Source organism: Pseudophryne corroboree (assembly GCF_028390025.1).
Source record: "Pseudophryne corroboree isolate aPseCor3 chromosome 3 unlocalized genomic scaffold, aPseCor3.hap2 SUPER_3_unloc_21, whole genome shotgun sequence".
Taxonomy (NCBI): domain Eukaryota; kingdom Metazoa; phylum Chordata; class Amphibia; order Anura; family Myobatrachidae; genus Pseudophryne; species Pseudophryne corroboree.
This window is the reverse complement of record NW_026967510.1, coordinates 1,421,265-1,442,001: the sequence shown is the minus strand read 5'-3', so window position 1 is coordinate 1,442,001 and position 20,737 is coordinate 1,421,265. Positions and strand designations below refer to the sequence as shown.

Below are 20,737 nucleotides of genomic sequence, written 5' to 3'. Positions count from 1 at the left end.
TGTCCCAGAGAGTCGTCTTCTCCTATTGTTTACAAGATTAATATTGTTACAGAAAATGTCACATTTCCATAATGTATTTCTGCTGCCGGGTACACTGGGCTCCACAAGGATAGACATTGGGGTTTAGAGTAGGATCTTGATCCGAAACACCAACAGGCTCAAAAGCTTTGACCTTCTTCCCAAGATGCATAGCGCCGCCTCCTATATCACCCCGCCTCCGTGCACAGGAGCTCAGTTTGTAGTTGGTGCTTGCAGTGCAAGCCTGTAACAGGAAGAGTTGCTCACAGCAGCTCTATAAAAGCTTTTTCTGAGGAAAAAAGAAGACTACAAGGGCTGCAGCAGAGGCACAGATTGTGTTAGATGTCAGTAGACATTGCCTGCTGCAGCTTCATCTCTCCCCCAGCGGCGCTGTACACTCCCGCGCCCTGGTTGCCGGGTACCTACAGCAGGAGGCTCCGGTTTTCTTCCAAGTCAGTCACACAGGGCTGAGGTTCTCCAGGATTGAGTGGCCGCACTTCGGGAGTAGGTAAGTAGGTCCCGCTCGCGGGGCCCGCACTTTATCGCGATCCGGCGCGGCCGGTGGTAGGTGGGCCGCGCGCACTGGTGGTGGACACTGTGGCATACAGGCTATCCCACTAGATTACCAGGGCATGGATGCAGGTCAGGTTTTTCTCTCTAAACCTTTTTACAAGTAGCCCGCAGTACCAGGTGGTTTTGCCAGCAGAGGGGATAATGCTTAGACCTGGAGCCCCTCCCCCAGCCCCAGGCTGCCATTTACAGTAAATGTTCCCGCCCTGGAGCTGCATATCTCTCTCTCCCTCACTCCCTGTCAGTGTTTGGGCGCCATTTCCCCAGCCTTAGACAGTGTTAAGAAAAAGTGCATTTAGTCAGGGCTATCTGTTACAAGTACCCTGTGATATACATCCAGTTCTTACTGTGCAGTGTTATATCTATTGATTACATAGCTATATATATATATAAGCTAGTCCAGTGCAGTATTATTGCTTGTCATAACTTCTGCATTGTACAAACGGTGACTATCTGTGTGTGCACTGTCCTGCTGTGTGACCTCCATTTCGTGTCTCTCACTCAGCTTGCTATCCCTATATTCTATAATAGGTACGTCAGGTTTATAATTTTGTAATATAGGATATTCACAGGATATACTGTAATTGTATTTTTCTCTGTGATTTTAGTCACCTTATCTCCATATCTCTCCTGAATCCCTGTTTGTGCTGACTACACTGCGCAGGGGTTTGGGTCAGGTATTGTGCTGCTGATATATTGTACTGTGTTACCTTATACTGCACGTTATAACATGTCTGCTTATGAGGGTAACGGTTCTGGGGCTGAACACTCTGGTAGTGGTGCTGAGGCCACAGATACTTTTGAGGAAATTACAGCAGCTGAGGGCTCTGGTTCTGGGGGTCTATAGCAACGGGGGTCCAGAATGACCTGCCGTGGGCTACCGTCTCTACGCTACTGAATACGCTAGTTACTAACCTAACGCTCCCTATGGGACCTCCTATGCCGGTCCAACCGTATATGGTCCCCGCGGCAGATTGTTCACTTAGTTATGAACCAGTCCCTGACTACTAAAAAGTCTAACCCTCGACCTCCTAAGACCAAGGAGTCCTCTAAGCGGGCCATTACTTCCTCACAATCCACTGCTGTCACTGACACCTCGTCTGATGAGGATGGCGTTTACACTGACCCCACAAATTCTGACACTGATAATACTGATGGGGATAGTAGTTCACAAGTGGATGTTCCTGATCTATTGGAGACTATTACGGATGATCCCAAGCCATCCGTTCCTCCTAAGAAACCAGATAGATTCAAGCGTCAGAAGGTGGTTAAACAAGTTTTACCTCACTCTGATCACCTGGTTGATATACGTCAGGAATCCTGGGAAAAATCCAGGTAAGAAGTTCGTGCCTCACAAGAAGCTGCTTGCTCGCTATTCCCTCGCGCCAGAGCTGTCTAAAAATTGTGAGACACCTCCAGTGGACTCGCATGTGGCACGGATGGTGGTTTCCTCAGCTCTGCCTGTCACTACCGTCACGTCTCTGAAAGAGCCTACGGATAAACGTGTGGAGGGTTGTCTGAAAGCGATTTACACCCTCACGGGTGCTACGCATAGGCCCACTATTGCAGCAACATGGGCTGCAGAAGCTATTGAAGCGTGGGCCCAGGAGCTGGAAGCTGAAATCTCTTCTGACCATGCTAGACAATGCTTGTCATATATTATCACAGCTTCTCACTATATTAAAGAGGCGGCTTCTGATGCCAGTATCCTAGCAGCCAAGGCCTCTACTACGTCAGTCCTGGCTCGCCAGATATTGTGGCTGAGATCCTGGTCTGTGAATCTGGATTCTAGAAGAACCCTGGAGGTACTCCCTTTTAAGGGAAATATCCCGTTCGGAGAGGACTTAAATAAGATAGTGGCTGATTTGGCTACTGCCAAAACAGTCTGTCTGCCAAGTACTGCTCCTACTGTGATGAAGGCTAAAAGTACTTCCTTTCGTCCTTCAGGTAAAGCAAAAGGTCAGGCGTACCACAAACAGGCCCGCACTTCCAAACCTGGTAAGCCAAAGCCCAAAAGAGCCTGGGCTGCCCGTCAGCCAGCTTACAAGACCAATAAGCCTGCCGCATGACGGGACGGGCCTCCCCCTGGGGGACCCCAGGGTGGGGGGCCGGCTTCTAGGGTATACCCAGGAATGGTTGAATACCACTTCAGATGCCTGGGAACGGGAAGCCGTCATTCAAGGTTACGCCATAACCTTCAAAAACCGCCCCCTCATCGATTTTGCCTTACAGATGTCCCTTCGGACCAGACAAAGGCCATGACCATTCGGTGTTACAGACCCTCCTGGACACATGAGTGGTAGTACAGGTGCCTCTTGCTCAGAGGGGCCAGGGGTATTATTCTCCGCTGTTTCTAGTCCCGAAACCGAATGGGTCCTCCTCATTGAGGGCCTTGGAACCTGGGGATTATATGGTCTCCCTGGCCATACAGGATGCTTACCTGCATATCCCTATAGCAGTGTCGCATCAGCAATACCTGAGGTTTGCGGTTGGTAACCTCCATTATCAGTTTGGGCTTTACCTTTTGGTTTAACCATGGCTCTGCGAGTCTTCAACAAGGTTATGGCGGTAATGACGACGGTACTCCGTTGTCAAGGGGTCAGGATCCTACCGTATCTGGACGACTTGTTGATCCTGGCAAATTCCCCAGAAATTCTCCTACGTCACCTAGATCTGACTGTCCGGTTTCTGCAAGCCCACGGGTGGCTCACTAACTGGAAGAAATCCTCCTTGGTCCCTGCTCAGTGCATGGTGCACCTGGGAGCACTATTGGACACTCACAACCAACGGTTGTTCTTGTCTCAGGAGAAAGTCCTGAAGCTTCAGGACAGGATTCGTTGCTTCCTTTCTCGTCCGCAAGTGTCGATGCAGGTGCTGGGCCTCATGGTGTCAGCATTCGACATGGTGAAGTATGCTCAATTCCATTCTCGCCCCCTCCAGAGGCTGATTTGGCCAAGTGGGACGGCCTGCCTCACCGGATCAGGTCTCACATGATCTCATTGACTCCGGAGGTCCATCTGTCGCTGTACTGGTGGCTCCATGACCAACGATTGTGCAGGGGCTGTCCCTTCTGGATATCCGACTGGGTCCTGTTGACGACAGATGCTAGTCTAAGGGGTTGGGGTGCAGTGTTGGAGCAACACTCCCTTCAGGGTAGGTGGACCAAGGAGGAGTCTCTCCTCCCGATCAACATTCTGGAATTGCGGGTGGTCTTCAACTCATTGTACCTGGCCCAGCATTTAATTCAGAACTGTCCTGTTCAAATACAGTCAGACAACGCCACCACGGTGGCTTACATAAATCATCAAGGCGGCACTCGAAGCCGCTTGGCAATGAAGGAAGTCTCACAGATTCTTCAATGGGCAGAACGCCATCTACCGGCCATATCGGCGATATTCATTCCGGGAGTCCTGAATTGGGAAGCGGACTTTCTCAGTCGTCAGGACGTACACACCGGAGAGTGGGGCCTCCATCCAGAAGTGTTTTGACTCCTAGTGGAAAGGTGATGGCATCTCGACACAATCACAAGGTTCCGGTCTTCGGAGCAAGGACAAGGGATCCTCAAGCAGCATTCGTGGATGCGCTGGCGGTGCCGTGGAAGTTTTGGCTGCCGGACGTTTTCCCTCCGTTGTCGCTCCTGTCCAGGGTAATTCGGAAGTTCAAGCAGGAAGGAGGATTCTTGCTTCTCATAGCTCTAGCGTGGCCCAGACGGCACTGGTTTTCAGACCTACAGGGCCTCTCGTCAGAGCGTCCAATTCTACTTCCATAACGCCCAGACCTCCTCGTTCAGGGCTCCTGTGTCTACCAGGACCTGGCCCGGCTGTCTTTGACGGCGTGGCTCTTGAGACTCCCGTCTTGAGGGCTAAGGGGTTTTCTGAGGCAGTCATTAAAACTATCTTGCGGGCCCGGAAACCGGCTTCTGCTCGGATTTACCATAGCGTCTGGCATTCTTACTTTGGTGCGCATCTAACAATTATGATGCTTCCAAGTTTAGTACAGCCAAGTTTTTGGCTTTTCTTCAGCAGGGCCTGGATTTAGGCCTGCGTCTGGCCTCCCTCAAGGTTCACATTTCTGCCTTGTCGGTGTGGTTTCAGAGAAAAATTGCGACCTTACCTGATGTGCATACCTTTACTCAGGGCGTGTTGCGTATCCAACCTCCCTATGTCCCACCTGTGGCTCCTTGGGACTTGCCAGTGGTTTTGGAGGCATTGCAGGAGTCTCCGTTTGAACCTCTTGGTTCAGCTGATCTTAAGTGGCTTTCCCTTAAGGTGGTGTTTCTGCTGGCTATTGCCTCAGCTAGAAGAGTGTTGGATTTGGGTGCCTTGTCTTGTAGTTCCCCATATCTGATATTTCACCGTAACCGGGCGGTTCTTAGGACTCGCCCCGGATATTTACTTACGGTGGTTTCTTCATTCCACCTTAACCAGGAGATTGTGGTTCCGGCACTTGTTTCTCCTGATCTGTCTCCCACAGAGCGGTCTTTGGATGTGGTACGGGCTCTCCATATCTGTGTGAAGAGAACTGCTTCCATTAGGAAATCTGATTCTCTCTTTGTTCTGTTTGGATTTCACAAACGGGACTGGCCTGCTCACAAACAGACTTTGGCCAGATGGATTAGAATGGTGATTGCACATGCTTATGTGAAGGCTGGTCTGTCAGCTTCTGCTCACATTACGGCCCATTCTACTCGGTCCGTTGGACCTTCTTGGGCGGCCCGCCGTTGTGCGACCCTTGAACAATTGTGCAAGGCGGCTACGTGGTCCTTAGTGAACACGTTCATAAGGTTCTTTGCCTTCGATACTGCCGCTTCCCAGAATGCTTCCTTTGGACGTGGGGTTCTTGTGCCCGCTACAGTGCGTCCCCTCCCGTAAGGAACTGCTTTAGGACATCCGTAATGTTTATCCTTGTGGAGCCCAGTGTACCCCGCAGCAGAAAATGAGATTTATGGTAAGAACTTACCGTTGTTAAATCTCTTTCTGCGAGGTACACTGGGTTCCACAAGGCGCCCACCCTGACGCACTTAGCTGCTTTGGGTTGGTGTGGCTATAGCCGCTGACACTTTCTCCTGTCGGGAGACTCTGGTGTTTGTGGCAACTTGCAGTTGTCGTCTCTTTTACTTGCTACTGCATTGGGCTGGTTAATAAAACTGAGCTCCTGTGCACGGAGGCGGGGTTATAGAGGAGGCAGCGCTATGCATCTTGGGTAGAAGGTCAAAGCTTTTGAGCCTGTTGGTGCTTCGGATCAAGATACTACTCTACACCCCAATGTCTATCCTAGTGGAGCCCAGTGTACCTCGCAGAAAGAGATTTAACAACGGTAAGTTCTTACCATAAATCTCGTTTTTATTTCCAGCAGATGGACACACAAGCAGGAATATCACAGAAGGACATCTAATGTTATCCCCGGATTGTGACATAAAAGATAATGACAGTAGACAGGATTCTCCAGGAGCTAACCCCATTACCCCAATTATACATCCAGCTCTATCAGCTGATCCCTGTGATCCTGAGAAATGTTCTCCTGATCACTCTGATATTGGTGCATCTGTTACAGCTCTGACAGTAGATACAGTATTTCCCTGTTCTATAGATGCCAAATGTGTTACACAGAACACAAAGCCTATTACTCATCATCCAGCTAAGGCAGGTGAGAGATCATTTCCATGTTCTGAGTGTGAGAAAAGTTTTACATACAATTCAGAACTTGTTAGACATCTGAGAAGTCACACAGGTGAGAAACCATTTCCATGTTCCGAGTGTGGGAAATGTTTTGCAGGAAAATCATATCTTGTTACACATGAGAGAAGTCACACAGGTGAGAGGTCTTATTCATGCTCTGAGTGTGGAAAATATTTTGCACACAAATCATATCTTGTTATACATCATAGAAGTCATACAGGTGAGAGACCATTTTCTTGTTCTGAGTGTGGGAAATGTTTTGCACGGAAATCACATCTTATTACACATCAGCGAAGTCACACAGGTGAGAAGCCATTTCCATGTTCTGAGTGTGGGAAATGTTTTGCACACAAATCACATCTTGTTATACATCAGATAAGTCACACAGGTGCGAAGCCATTTTCTTGCTCTGAGTGTGGGAAAAGTTTTACCTGGAAATCACAACTTGTTACACATCAGAGAAGTCACACAGGTGAGAAGCCTTTTCCATGTTCTGAGTGTGGGAAATGTTTTGCACATAAATCAGATCTTGTTATACATCTGAGAAGTCACACAGGTGCGAAGCCATTTCCATGCTCTAAATGTGGGAAATATTTTACATGGAAATCAGATCTTGTTATACATCACAGAAGTCACACAGGTGAGAAGCAGTTTTCTTGCGCTGAGTGCTGGAAATATTTTACACAGAAATCACAACTTGTTAGACATCAGAGAAGTCACACAGGTGAGAAGCCATTTCCATGTCCTGAGTGTGGGAAATGTTTTTCACAGAAATCACAACTTTTTACACATCAGAGAAGTCACACAGGTGAGAAGCCATTTCCATGTTCTGAGTGTGGGAAATGTTTTACACGAAAATCACAACTTGTTATACATCAGAGAAGTCACAGAGGTGAGAAGCCATTTCCATGTTCCGAGTGTGAGAAATGTTTTGCAAACAAATCAGATCTTGTTAGACATCAGAGAAGTCATACAGGTGAGAAGCCATTTCCATGTTCTGAGTGTGGGAAATGTTTTACACAGAAATCAAATCTTGTTATACATCAGCAAAGACACAGGTGAGAAGCCAAATAAATCAGCTCTAAGTTGCACACAATAGACATTACTCAGGTGAGAAACCATTTTAATCTTCTGGAGTATACTTATCATTGCCATGCATTGTTCTTCAAGGTTCTTATCCTATCTCCTATGCTTTGCAATATACATGTTACCACTGGGTGAAATAATCAGATGTCATGCCCTCATCTACCACTGTTATACTGATGACCTGTCCTTTGCTCCGGGTATTGAGAACCTAATACAGGTTGAGTATCCCATATCCAAATATTTCCCAAATACAGACTTTTTTGAGTGAGACTGATATAGTGAAACCTTTGTTTTCGATGGCTCAATGTACACACACTTTGTTTAATGCATGTTATAAAAAATATTGTCTAAAATTACCTTCAGGCTTTGTGTATAAGGTGTATATGTAACAAAATGCATTTTGTGCTTATATTTAGGTCCCATCACCATGATATCTCATTATGGTATGCAATTATTCTAAAATACGGAAAAATCCGATATCCAAAAAACCTCTGGTCCCAAGCATTTTGGATAAGGGATACTCAACCTGTACCAATCCTAAATGGTTGTCTAGCTGAGCTCCAGGTGTGGGTGATGCCAGTTTGCTGTGACTCAGTCCTGGTGAAACAGGTCCTTATGGTAGCTCACCAACAAAGGGCAGGGCTACAGCTCAGCTTTGTTACCAACCAGACTTACGTTTGGGCATTCAGAGTTACAAAATGCTGATCCTGTGCAGAATCTTGGTGTCCTGGATGGTGGAGTGACACTTAGACATCAGGTATCAGCCACAATCAGATCCTCATCTGAGGAACATAGCCAGACTCCAGCACTTTATTCCCTCAGAAGATCTACCTACAGTCATACATGCACTTGTATTATCACACATAGACTACTGCAATGTCCTCTACCTGGGTCTCCCAGCAAAAGAATTGCACCGCTTACAGCATGTACAGAATGCAGCAGCCAGGCTGTTACCTAACCAGCCCGTTCCTGCCACATAACACCCATTCTCTGCTCCCTCCACCGGCTGCCTGTAAGATGGTGCCTCTATTACATAATCTTACTGACTCTCCCAGCCCTACATGACCAGGGTCCATGGTACCAGAAACAGCTTCTGCCTCCTTACTGCCTTCGTTACTTCCATCTGCAGATGAAGGTCTGTTACCAGCAATACCAAAAATCCCCAAGCAGTGCTGATATGTCAGGGGGTAGACAGGGTGGTTGGCACTAGTGCTGTAAGGGGGGATGCCGGAGGCACTGTGGCTAATATTGTCCCCAAGCAGCGCTGAGGTGAAAGATGGGGGACACATGGTGGGTCGCAGTAGTGAGGGGAGAAACAGGGTGGGTGGCAGTAGTGGGGGGGATGGCACGTAGCAGTAGTAGGGAGAGACAGGGTGGTGGCAGTAGTGGGGGGAGACAGGGTGGGTGGCAATAGTGGATGGAGACAGGGCGGTGGAAGTAGAGGGGGGAGACAGGTGGGTGGTAGGAGTCAGGGCAGGTGGCAGTAGGGGGAGACAGGGTTGTTGGCAGTAGTGGGGGGAGACAGGTTCGGTAACAGTAGTAGAAGGAGACAGGGCAGGTGGCAGTAATGGGGGAAGATGGGGCGGATGGCAGTAGTGGGAGGAGACAGGGTGGTGGCAGTAGTGGGGGGAGACGGGGTGGGTGGCAGTAGTGAGTGATATGGGGCGGGTGGCAGTAGTGGGGGGGAGACAGGGTGGATGGTCACAGTGCAGTACCAGGGGATGCTGGAGGCAGTAAAGAGGTGTATGGGTCCCACACAGAACCAGTTGATAATTAGACTTAATGATGAATATGTTTCCTTATTTCTAATTAATCCCTTGTATGTGTTACTGTTATTTGCTGTGTCAGCCTTTATGTGTGTTCTGTGTAATAATCCTGAAAGTAGTGCTGCTACCGATCTCATATCATTTGTAGTAACTTGGAAAAGATGAGATATGAGGTGCACTCTGGAAGCTTATAGGGGGCTAATCAGAGATGATCGCAGATGTGACATCACGCAGCCCCTGGAAAATGGTCCCGGCCCGCCCGCATTCACCCCTCAGGGATGCGACCGCAATGTGTGTGTCTGCGTGGCCGCTGTGCATGTGTATTTTACCACCACCAGCAAACTGTTGCGGGACGCTATTGCAGCTGGGTCTGAATGACCCCCATAGGTTGTTATGCAGAGTAAAGTATTTTGTAAGTTTAAAATATAGAGAAAAATCTGTGTATTAAAGATATGAAATAAAGTCGTGTAAAAACAAAAGATTTCCGTTGAGTCTTTTTATGTGTCTGTGTATTATCTTATTTCCAGATAATTGTCGCTATGATGACAGAAACAATTTCCTGTTACTGTGTCATTGTATTGTTACTTTTGTGTCCACATAATATCAGTGTCACTGTGTATAAATATCCCGTCTGGTGTGTAAAGGTGGGTACACACGCTGCCATTGTGACTGTGCGATTTCCCTTGAACTGTCCGGAGCCCAGAACCACCAATAGTGACTGTATGTACTTGTGATTGTGGCTATGTGTGATTGTGACAGCTCATGTGAATAGTGGGTGACATTACAGGGGGGGGTCTCTCTGTGTAACTAAATAGTGGCAGACATTTTATATCAGTGCGTTTATGTGGAGTGGGGGCAGTGGCCTGGCAGGAAGCTGCAATTATATCATGTGATTTCCTCTGATTTCCATATTCCCTTCTGCTGTGTGTGTGTGTGTATATATATATATATATATATATATTATATAAAATAGGATTTTAGTTACCTACCGGTAAATCCTTTTCTCGTAGTCTGTAGAGGATACTGGGGTCCATATTAGTACCATGGGGTATAGACGGGTCCACCAGGAGCCATTGGCACTTTAAGAGTTTAATAGTGTGGGTTGGCTCCTCCCTCTATGCCCCTCCTACCAGACTCAGTCTAGAAACTGTGCCCAAGGAGACGAGAGAAGGAATTACACAGATAGTTGCGAGATTCACACCAGCTCAAACAAACATGAAAATCCAGCCAACATGCTGGAACAACTCAGCAACATCTGAAACAGTAAATAATGGAGAACTTACATAGGAACCAGGTAACACTGAACTATAAAACAAATGCAGGAAACGAAGCGCTGGGCGGGCGCCCAGCATCCTTTACAGGCTACGAGAAAAGGATTTACCGGTAGGTAACCAAAATCCTATTTTCTCTAACGTCCTAGAGGATGCTGGGGTCCATATTAGTACCATGGGGATGTACCAAAGCTCCCAGTACGGGAGGGAGAGCGCGGAGGCTCCTGCAACACTGCCTGACCAAACTTCAGGTCATCAGAGGCCAAAGTATCGAACTTGTAAAACTTGACAAACGTGTTCGACCCAGACCAAGTAGCTGCTCGGCAGAGTTGTATCGCCAAGACACCCCGGGCAGCCGTCCAGGAAGAACCCACCCTACGAGTAGAGTGGTCCTTTACGGATTTCGGACACGGCAATCCTGCCGTGGAATAAGCATGCTGGATAGTGAACCTGATCCAGCGTGAAATCGACTGCTTAGAATAAGGACATCCCAGTTTCTTTGGATCATAGAGGACAAACAGCGAGTCACTTTTCCTATGACGAGCCATCCTTTTCACATAAATCTTCAAAGACCTCACTACATCCAAAGCCTTTGAATTAGCTGAAGAGTCAGTAGCCACTGGCACCACAATAGGTTGGTTGATGTGGAAAGTCGACACAACCTTAGGCAGGAACTGTGGACGAGTCCTAAGTTCCGCCCTGTCTTCATGGAAGATCAGATAGGGGCTGTTACAAGATAAGGCCCCCAATTCCGACATGCGTCGCGCAGAAGCCAAGGCCAACAAGGTGACCGCCTTCCACTTGAGAAACTTGAGATCAGCCTCCTGTAGAGGCTCAAACCAAGCAGATTGTAGGAACTGCAACTCCACATCCAGATCCAATGGAGCCGAAGGCGCCACAAAGGGAGGCTGAATGTGCAGAACCCCTTTCAGAAAGGTCTGAACCTCAGGAGAACAGCCAACTGTTTTTGGAAGAAGATGGACAAAGCAGAGATCTGGACCTTGATGGAGCCCAGTCTCAGCCCCATATCCACCCCTGCCTGCAGAAAAAGGAGAAAATTACCAAGTTGAAACTCCACCGCCTCTTGGCCTCACACCAAGAAACCTATTTCTTCTAAATGCGATGGTAATGCTTAGACGTTACCCCCTTCCTGGCCTGTATCAGGGTAGGAATGACCTCACTTGGGATACCCTTCTGAGCTAAGATCTGGCGTTCAACCGCCATGCCGTCAAACGAAGCCGCGGTTAGTCTTGATAAGCGAACAGCCCCTGCAGAAGTATATCCTCCCAAAGAGGTAAAGGCCGTGGATCTTCTAGCAGAAGATCCAGCATGTCCGTGTACCAAGCCCTCCTTGGCCAGTCCGGAGCAATGAGGATTGCCAGAACCTTCTTTCTTCTTACAAGTTGAAGATCTCTTGGTATTAGAGGAAGTGGAGGGAACACATACACTGACTTGAACACCCACGGTGACACCAGTGCGTCCACCGCCACTGCCTGTGGGTCTCTTGACCTGGAACAGTACCTCCATAGCTTGTTGAGGCGGGAGGCCATCATGTCTATGTCTATGTGAGGAACCCCCCACCAACTGGTTACTTCCTCGAACACCTTCGGATGGAGGCTTCACTCCCCTGGATGGAGTTCATGTCTGCTCAGTTGTCTACACCCGGAGTGTAGATTGCAGACATTGCCACCACGTGCCTTTCTGCCCAGACGAGGAACTTTGACACCTCTGCCATGGCTGCTCTGCTCTTCGTTCCGTCTTGTCGGTTTATGTAGGCCACTGTGGTCACGTTGTCAGACTGCACCTGAACAGCCTGATCCTGTAGAAGGTGTGCTACTTGGGCATTGTAAACGGTTCTGAGTTCCAGGATGTTTATTGGGAGAAGTGACTCTTGAACCGACCATTGTCCTTGAAAGGTTTCCCCCAGAGCGACCGCTCCCCAACCTTTTAGACTTGCATCTGTGGTCAACAGGATCCAGTCTTGAATTCCGAACCTTCTCCCTTCCATGTGTGGAAGTGAGTGAAATCCTGGCTTTCAGAGACAGGCGTATCCTCTTGTGCATGTGTAGGTGAGAGCCCGACCACTGGTCCAAGAGGTCCAGTTGAAAAGGTCGAGCATGAAACCTGCTGTACCGCAGAGCCTCGTAGGCGGCAACCATCTTCCCCAGAAGGCGTATGCATTGATGAACCGATACCCGGGTAGGCTGTAGGACATCCCGGATCATTGTTTGAATCACCAATGCTTTCTCTGCCAGGAGAAAAATCCTCTGCACTTCCGTGTCAAGGATCATTCCCAGGAAAGACAGTCGCCTTGTCGGCTCCAGATGAGACTTCGGAAGATTCAGGATCCAACCGTGCTTCCTGAGCAGCTGTGTCGTGAGTGCGATGGACCGCAACAACCTCTCCCTGGATGACGCCTTGATCAGGAGATCGTCCAGATATGAAATTATGTTCACCCCCTGCTCCTCCCAGCGCAGCACCAAGGTACCGCTGAGCCTTCCGCGCTCCTAACCCTCTAGCTGCCCACTTTACACTGTCCCCCTGCTTGCAAGGGGGGACAGTGACTCACTCGCCATCTTCAGCTCCTGAGGGGGTGGCGTCCGGCTGCCGGGGCGAGCATTCCCCTGCGTCGGGGCGTGATCGGACCCCTCTGGAGCTAGTGCCCAGTCAGTGGGAGCAGTGGCTCAAGACCCCGCGGGGTGGACACTGCTCCACCCCCCCTCAGTCCCACACTGCAGGGAGGCTGTCACCAACAGCCTCCCTGTAAAATAAAAAAACTGAAAAGAAATAAACTCTTTCACTAAGAGAACTCTGGAGAGCTCCCCTAGCTGTGACCAGCTCCTCCGGGCACATTTTCTAAACTGAGTCTGGTAGGAGGGGCATAGAAGAAGGAGCCAGCCCACACTATTAAACTCTTAAAGTGCCAATAGCTCCTGGTGGACCCGTCTATACCCCATGGTACTAATATGGACCCCAGCATCCTCTAGGTCGTTAGAGAAATATATATATATATAATTTAAATAAACAATGTTTGTTCAAAGGTTCTTTTTTTTTTTTTTTTTTTACTTGTAGGTGAATTAGGGTTGTTGTATTTTAAAAAATAGACTTACCTGACCCTTTCCTGGAAATGTACATGTATGAAGGTATGGGAGAAACCTGCTGCAGTTCCTTCTACTTACATTTGGGAGGTACGGTTGTTTTTGGGGAATTAGCAGCAAATAGTAAATAATACATTGGCTCCATAACGTCTCGCTGACACTCTGATTTTTACACAAATATGTTACACAAAATGACATTTGCATTAACAACTATTAATTAAACAAGAAAAACACAACACTTTTTTCCCCCAAAAAACTTTATATATGTAAAAAATATTTTAAAAAATCGCCAATTCTGGTCTGGACTCATTGACTCTATCAGGAGAACAAGAGCCTTTTTAGCAAGGACTATGCCACCAGTAACCAGTAGAGGAACCAGGCGTATCCCACAGAATATCAGTGCTGCCACCATACATTGGGGAGAGAAGATAAAGGCCCTCATTCCGAGTTGTTCGGTCGCAAGGCGATTTTAGCAGAGTTAAACACGCTAAGCCGCCGCCTACTGGGAGTGAATCTTAGCTTCTTAAAATTGCGAACGATGTATTCGCAATATTGCGATTACAAACTATTTAGCAGTTTCAGAGTAGCTTCAGACTTACTCGGCATCTGCGATCAGTTCAGTGCTCGTCGGTCCTGGTTTGACGTCACAAACACTCCCAGCGTTCGCCCAGACACTCCCCCGTTTCTCCAGCCACTCCCGCGTTTTTTCCAGAAACGGTAGCGTTTTTATCCACACGCCTATAAAACGCCGTGTTTCCGCCCAGTAACACCCATTTCCTGTCAATCACACTACGATCGCCGGAGCGAAGAAAAAGCCGTGAGTAAAAATACTATCTTCATAGCAAAATTACTTGGCGCAGTCGCAGTGCGAACATTGCGCATGCGTACTAAGCAGAAAAACGCTGCGATGCGAAGAAAATTACCGAGCGAACGACTCGGAATGAGGGCTAAAGTGCAGATTTCTGAACAGTGCTTTTATAAGGAACAAAAGAAGTGCATAGATCACAGTGATCAGAAGTCCGGGACAATGAGGTCAAGAAACCAACGCTGTGGTACTAATGACCTCAATACAGGTCACTTGGAGCAAGAGACTAGGGTAGGGGCAACAACAATTTTTTAAACACAACTAAAAAAAAAACGAATTATAAAAATTAAAAAATAAGGATCGTCCATTACAGAGGACTGTGTACTCAGCATGTCTAGGTACATACTACTGGACGACACACTGGAATTAGAGGAGGGGGTGGGCTGTATGTGTCCTGGCGAAAACAGCATCTGTTGAGGGTTTCCCGGCGCATACTGCATGGGTTGGTGATGTGGGTAGGTGGGGGGGGGGGCACATTTGGGAGATACCAGGCAGGTAGTGTTATGTCACACGCCTTGACAAGAGATTTGTCAGTTGTGCATGAGGTAGCATCAAGAACGAGATGCTTGTAGATCTTTTGATCCTCCATCAGTCACATCTCCACCATGATGTAATTGCCAACAGATTGCTCCAAGTCTGGGGGCCTATTAAGAACCTCCTCGGCGAGAGTAAAAAAAACTGTTGTGAGCTAGGCAGGGCAGAAGTGGGTTTCTGGACGACCTCCGCTGTGCCGGGGGTCGTGTCTGTGGGGTTGGGTCATCCACTATCCTGCATTTAAAAAACAAATGTGGGTACAATACAATATTAATGTGTGTACATACCAGATCCAGACTCTCCGATGCCTCCTCTTCCACAAGAGTGGGAGAATCCAGATGACACTGTGACCTTATTCTTGGTTCTTGCTCCAAAGTGAATTTCATGAGGTCATAATACCACAGTGCTGGCTTGTAAACCTCATCCGTCCCAGCTATTAAACACCGTTATGCCCATTACACATTATTACACATCCGTAATGACCATTTCATATTATTACACATCAGTTATGCCCAATACACATTATTATACACCATAATGCCCATTACACATTATTACACACCGTTATGCCCATTACACATTATTACACACCATAATGCCCATTACACATTATTGCATACCGTAATGCCCATTACACATTATTACATACCGTAATGCCCATTACACATTACACACCGTAGTGCCCATCACACATTATTACAAACCGTAATGCCCGTTACACATTATTGCACACCCGTTATGCCCATTACACATTATTACACATCTGTAGTGCCCATTACGCACCGTAATGCCCATTACACATTATTACATACCATAATGCCCATTACACATTATTACACATCCGTAGTGCCCATTACACATTATTACACACTGTAGTGTCCATTACACACCATAATGCCCATCACACATTATTACACATCCGTAGTGCCCATTACCCATTATTACACACCGTAATGCCCATTACACATTATTACACAGCATAATGCCCATCACAATTTATTACACATCTGTAGTGCCCATTACACATTATTACACACCGTAATGCCCATTACACATTATTACATACCATAATGCCCATCACACATTATTACACATCCGTAGTGCCCATTACACACTGTAGTGTCCATTACACATTATTACACACCATAATGCCCATTACAATTTATTACACATCTGTAGTGCCCATTACACATTATTACACACTGTAGTGCCCATTATTATTATTATTATTATTATAATTATCCTTTATTTATATGGTGCCACAAGGGTTCCGCAGCGCCCAATTACAGAGTACATAAACAAATAATCAAACAGGAAAACCAACTTACAGTTGATTACAGTATAAGACAAGTACAGGGTAAATAAACTTAGTTACATCAGCAGATGACACTGGAATAAGTATCAGGTGGCAGAAGACTGCTGGATTTGGTGCAGCTGAAGATTATTAAAGTAAGAAAGGATAAGCACATGAGGGAAGAGGGCCCTGCTCGTGAGAGCTTACTGTCACAACTGAGGGTTTAGGCTGACTGGAGGAAGCCTCAGTTGTAGGGGCTGAGATGAAATTAAACTTGGGAGGTTTAATCAGACCCCTGGACATGTAAGTGCAGAATGATTACCCGAAGGTGTGACCATGACAACCAAGTTAAAATTCAAAATAAAAGTTTATTAACAGACTCCGTGAAACAAGCAGCATTCAAGGTTTAGTAATTGACAGTGGCAAATAACACAGTTCCTGGAACACGTAACCATAGAAGGTATCTCAGAGCACTGGTAGGTTAGAACAGATGTTAAAGTCCTTTGATGGAAAAACCTTACCAGGCCTGGTTGTAGTAGTGGAGATAGCCAAGGAACATGCCAGTAGTTGTAACAGGTGAATCTGTAACTTGAGTAAGCTGCTGTATCAGCTGGATGGAACCAGCCAGGTGGTAAGACACGGAGTGGATGCTGAGTGGAATCAGCCAGGTGATGAAACACAGAGTGGATGATGTGAGATGCTAGGGAGCGTAGAAACAGAATAGCTGATAGATGATTACCGGTGGTAGTGAATACTGCTGGTAAGATAGGATCCGCTGGATCAGCACCGGTGTTTTGTAGAAGCTGGAATCTGTTGAAAGCTGGCTGCTTGGAAGCAGATAGTAGATAGCTGGAAACTGGACAGCCACGGAGGACTGTAGAGTCAGGCTGCACCGCAGGATGGAAAGCAGGTGCGGGTCTCTTTGTGGATGCTGGAGACAGGAACTGGAACCTGGAGAAACAAGCCACAGGAGAGAGAGACTGGAACAAGGTATGACTTTCAAAGCACTGACATCTATATGGCCCAGACACAGGATACTTATACCTGCTGCTATGCAGGCATTGGCTGGGCAATTATGCAGATTCCAGAGACGGTGGATTGGAGGAATTGGAGCATGAGATCAAATCCAACATGGCTGCGCCCATGCTGGAACCTGGAGGGAAAACTGGTTTAAAATGGAATGTGCAAACATAGTGATAATGGCGGCGCCGGCCGCGGAGGACCAGAGACGCCAGATGACAGCTATATGCTGAGACACTTGGAGGGTAGCAGAGGCCGCGGCAGGCATGATACACTATTCCGAGAACCTGCAGCAATAACACAGGAAGGGTGGCGGAGGCCGCGGAGGACGGGAGACGCCATGTTGGATTCAAACATGGCGCCGCTGTGGTAGAGTCTCAGAATGACAGGAGGGATGTGCAGAGTGTTGACACAGACGAGATCCAGACTTGGAACGCTGGGCCAGTCTCAGAAGACACCTAAACAGCAGGTAATGGCGTCCAGATACCTGGATCATGACAGCAGCCCCCCCTTTAGGAGTGGCCCCAGGACACTTCTTAGGCTTTAAAGGAAACTTTGAGTGGAAATTTCGGACCAAGGCAGGAGCATGGACATCTGAGGCATTGGTCCAAGAACGTTCTTCAGGACCATAGCCCTTCCAGTCAATGAGGTACTGTAACTGACCGTAACGGAAACGTCCAAAATCTTGGCCACCTCGTACTCGACTCCCCGTTGAGTCTGAACTTTGGGAGTTGGAGGAAGTGCGGAATGAAACCGATTCAGGATCAGCGGTATCAACAAGGAAACATGAAATGTCCTGGGTATTTTCAAGAAGGGTGGTAACTGTAATCTGTAGGCAACAGGATTGATGACTTGTTCAATCTTGAAGGGACCGATGTAGCGAGGTGCAAATTTCATGCTGGGAACTCTCAACCTCAAATTCTTTGTGGACAACCACACACGATCACCCACCTTGAGAGCAGGAACCGCTCTACGCTTCCTATCGGCAAACTTCTTATACCTGAATGAGGCTTTAAGCAGGGCTGCGCGGACGTTCTTCCAGTTATTTGAAAACTGACGCAAGGTGACATCCACTGCTGGAACAGAAGTTGCGGGAAGCGGTTGGAATTCTGGGACTTTAGGGTGGAATCCATAATTGATGAAGAATGGTGTCGAAGAAGATGAGGAATGGTATTGATTGTTGTGGCTGAACCCGGCCCAAGGAAGGAGTTGAACCCAGTCATCTTGAGAGGAAGACACATATATACGGAGGAATGCCTCCAAGTCCTGATTCACCCTCTCGGTTTGACCATTGGTCTGAGGATGGTAAGCTGTGGAAAACTTTAACTTGACTTGGAGGGCTTGACACAAACTTCACCAAAATTTGGCTACAAATTGTACTCCACGATCCGAGATGATCTCTTCAGGAAGACCGTGAAGTCGGAAGATCTCTTGTATAAACACTTGAGCCAACTTGGAAGCTGACAAAAGACCGGTGAGAGGGATGAAATGTGCCATCTTGGTGAACCGGTCAACTACCACCCAGATGGTATTAAACTTGTTGCACATAGGTAGATCAGTAACAAAGTCCATCGACAAATGGGCCCATGGTCGACGGGGAACAGATAATGGAACCAGTTGCCCCGCAGGCGACTGGCGGGAGACTTTGTGTTGGGCACACTTTGGGCAGGAGGCAATAAATTCCATAACGTCCTTCTTCAGAGTTGGCCACCAGTAGGACCTAGAGATAAACTCCAGGATTTTCTGAATGCCTGTATGTCCAGCAAAACGGGAAGCGTGGGCACAATGCATGAGCTTCTTCCTTAGAACTGGCTTAACAAAACTTTTCACTGGCAGGGATGTAGAGTCCATCCCTACCGTGGAGAATGCCAACGGATTAATAATAGGATGCTTGTCTGCAGACTCGGACTCATTTTCTTGCTCCCATGAGCGGGAAAGGGCATCGGCCTTACGATTCTGAGAACCTGGACAGAACTGGAGTTTAAAGTCGAACCTAGAGAAGAAAAGTGCCCATCTGGCCTGAAGAGGGTTCAGACATTGTGCGCCTTTGAGATATAAAAGATTCTTGTGGTTGGTAAGTATGGTGATTGAATGAGAAGCTCCCTCCAACAGGTATCTCCACTCCTCCAGAGCGAGCTTGATGGCTAGCAACTCCTGATCGCCAATGGCATAGTTGCGCTCAGCTGGGGAGAACTTCCGGGAGAAGAAACTGCAAGGATGTAGATGACCATCTTTGGCCCTCTGGGATAACACCGCTCCTACTCCAACGGAGGAGGCAGCCACCTCTAAGATGAAAGGAGAGTCGGTGGCGGGCTGTTTCAGAACTGGTGCAGAGATGAACCATTGCTTCAGAAGGTGAAAGGCCTGCGTAGCTTCTTCGGACCACTTGGACGGATTAGCACCTTTCTTGGTTAATGCAGTGATAGGCGCCACAATGGTGGAAAAATCTTGTATAAACTTTCTATAATAATTGGCGAACCCTAAGAGCCTCTGGACCCCTTTGAGGGTTAAGGGTATAGGCCAATTCTGGATTGCTTGGAGTTTCTCAGGATCCATCTCTAGTCTGGAACCGGACACAATGTAACCTAGAAACGGAATGGTTTTAACTTCAAACACACACTTCTCCAATTTGCAATAGAGGTGATTGACACGGAGATGGGAAAGAACCTCCTTCACCCAGAAACGATGATCTTCTAGATTATTAGCAAAGATGAGGATATCATCTAGATAAACCACGACATGGCGGTATAAGATGTCCCTGAAGATCTCATTCAGGAAGTGCTGGAAGACAGCTGGAGCGTTGCTCAATCCGAAGGGCATGACGAGGTACTCATAATGTCCGTCACGGGTGTTAAAGGCGGCCTTCCACTCATCATCCTCACGGATCCGGATGAGATTGTAGGCACCCCTCAAGTCCAGCTTTGTGAAAATGGTTGCACCACTAACTCTATCGAAGAGCTCTGTAATCAGGGGTAAAGGGTATCGGTTCTTGACGGTAATGTCGTTCAGACCTCTGTAGTCGATGCACGGACGCAGACCACCGTCTTTCTTCTTAACGAAGAAGAAGCCTGCGCCGGCTGGAGAGGAAGATGGTCGGATGAAACCCTTCGCCAGGTTCTCTTTGATGTACTCTTCCATGGAGTGTGTCTCAGGCAGAGACAACGTATAAGTTCAGCCTCGCGGTGGAACCTTCCCTGGAATGAGGTCGATTGGGCAGTCCCATTCTCTATGAGGAGGAAGAATATCAGCAGAGGCTTTACTGAACACATCCGTGAAGTCTTGATATGGAGGAGGTGGAACATCAGATGACCTGGGGAAGGAAGAACAAACAGGAAGAACTTTGGCTAAACAAGTCTCAGCACAGGAGGGACCACATGCCAGTATTTGCGTAGTCGTCCAGTCAATCGATGGGTTGTGGAGACGGAGCCATGGAAGGCCTAAAACCACTGGATGTGTGGCTCTTGGAATCACTAGAAAAGAAATATACTCAGAATGAAGAACTCCCACTCTCAGACGAACTGTAAGAGTCCTTAAGGA

The 20,737-nt window shown here is 47.6% G+C and overlaps 1 protein-coding gene across 1 annotated transcript in view; it reads left to right on the top strand.

The window, feature by feature from the left end:
* Window positions 1-20,737, top strand: part of LOC134983690 (zinc finger protein 585B-like) — a gene marked incomplete at its 5' end in the record, with an annotated part of 366,847 nt that overhangs the window by 165,539 nt on the left and 180,571 nt on the right. The window contains one exon of the mRNA XM_063949347.1: window positions 6,198-7,301. Within this exon, the coding sequence (XP_063805417.1) occupies window positions 6,198-7,301 (1,104 nt within the window). The remainder of the gene's footprint in view (window positions 1-6,197; window positions 7,302-20,737) is intronic.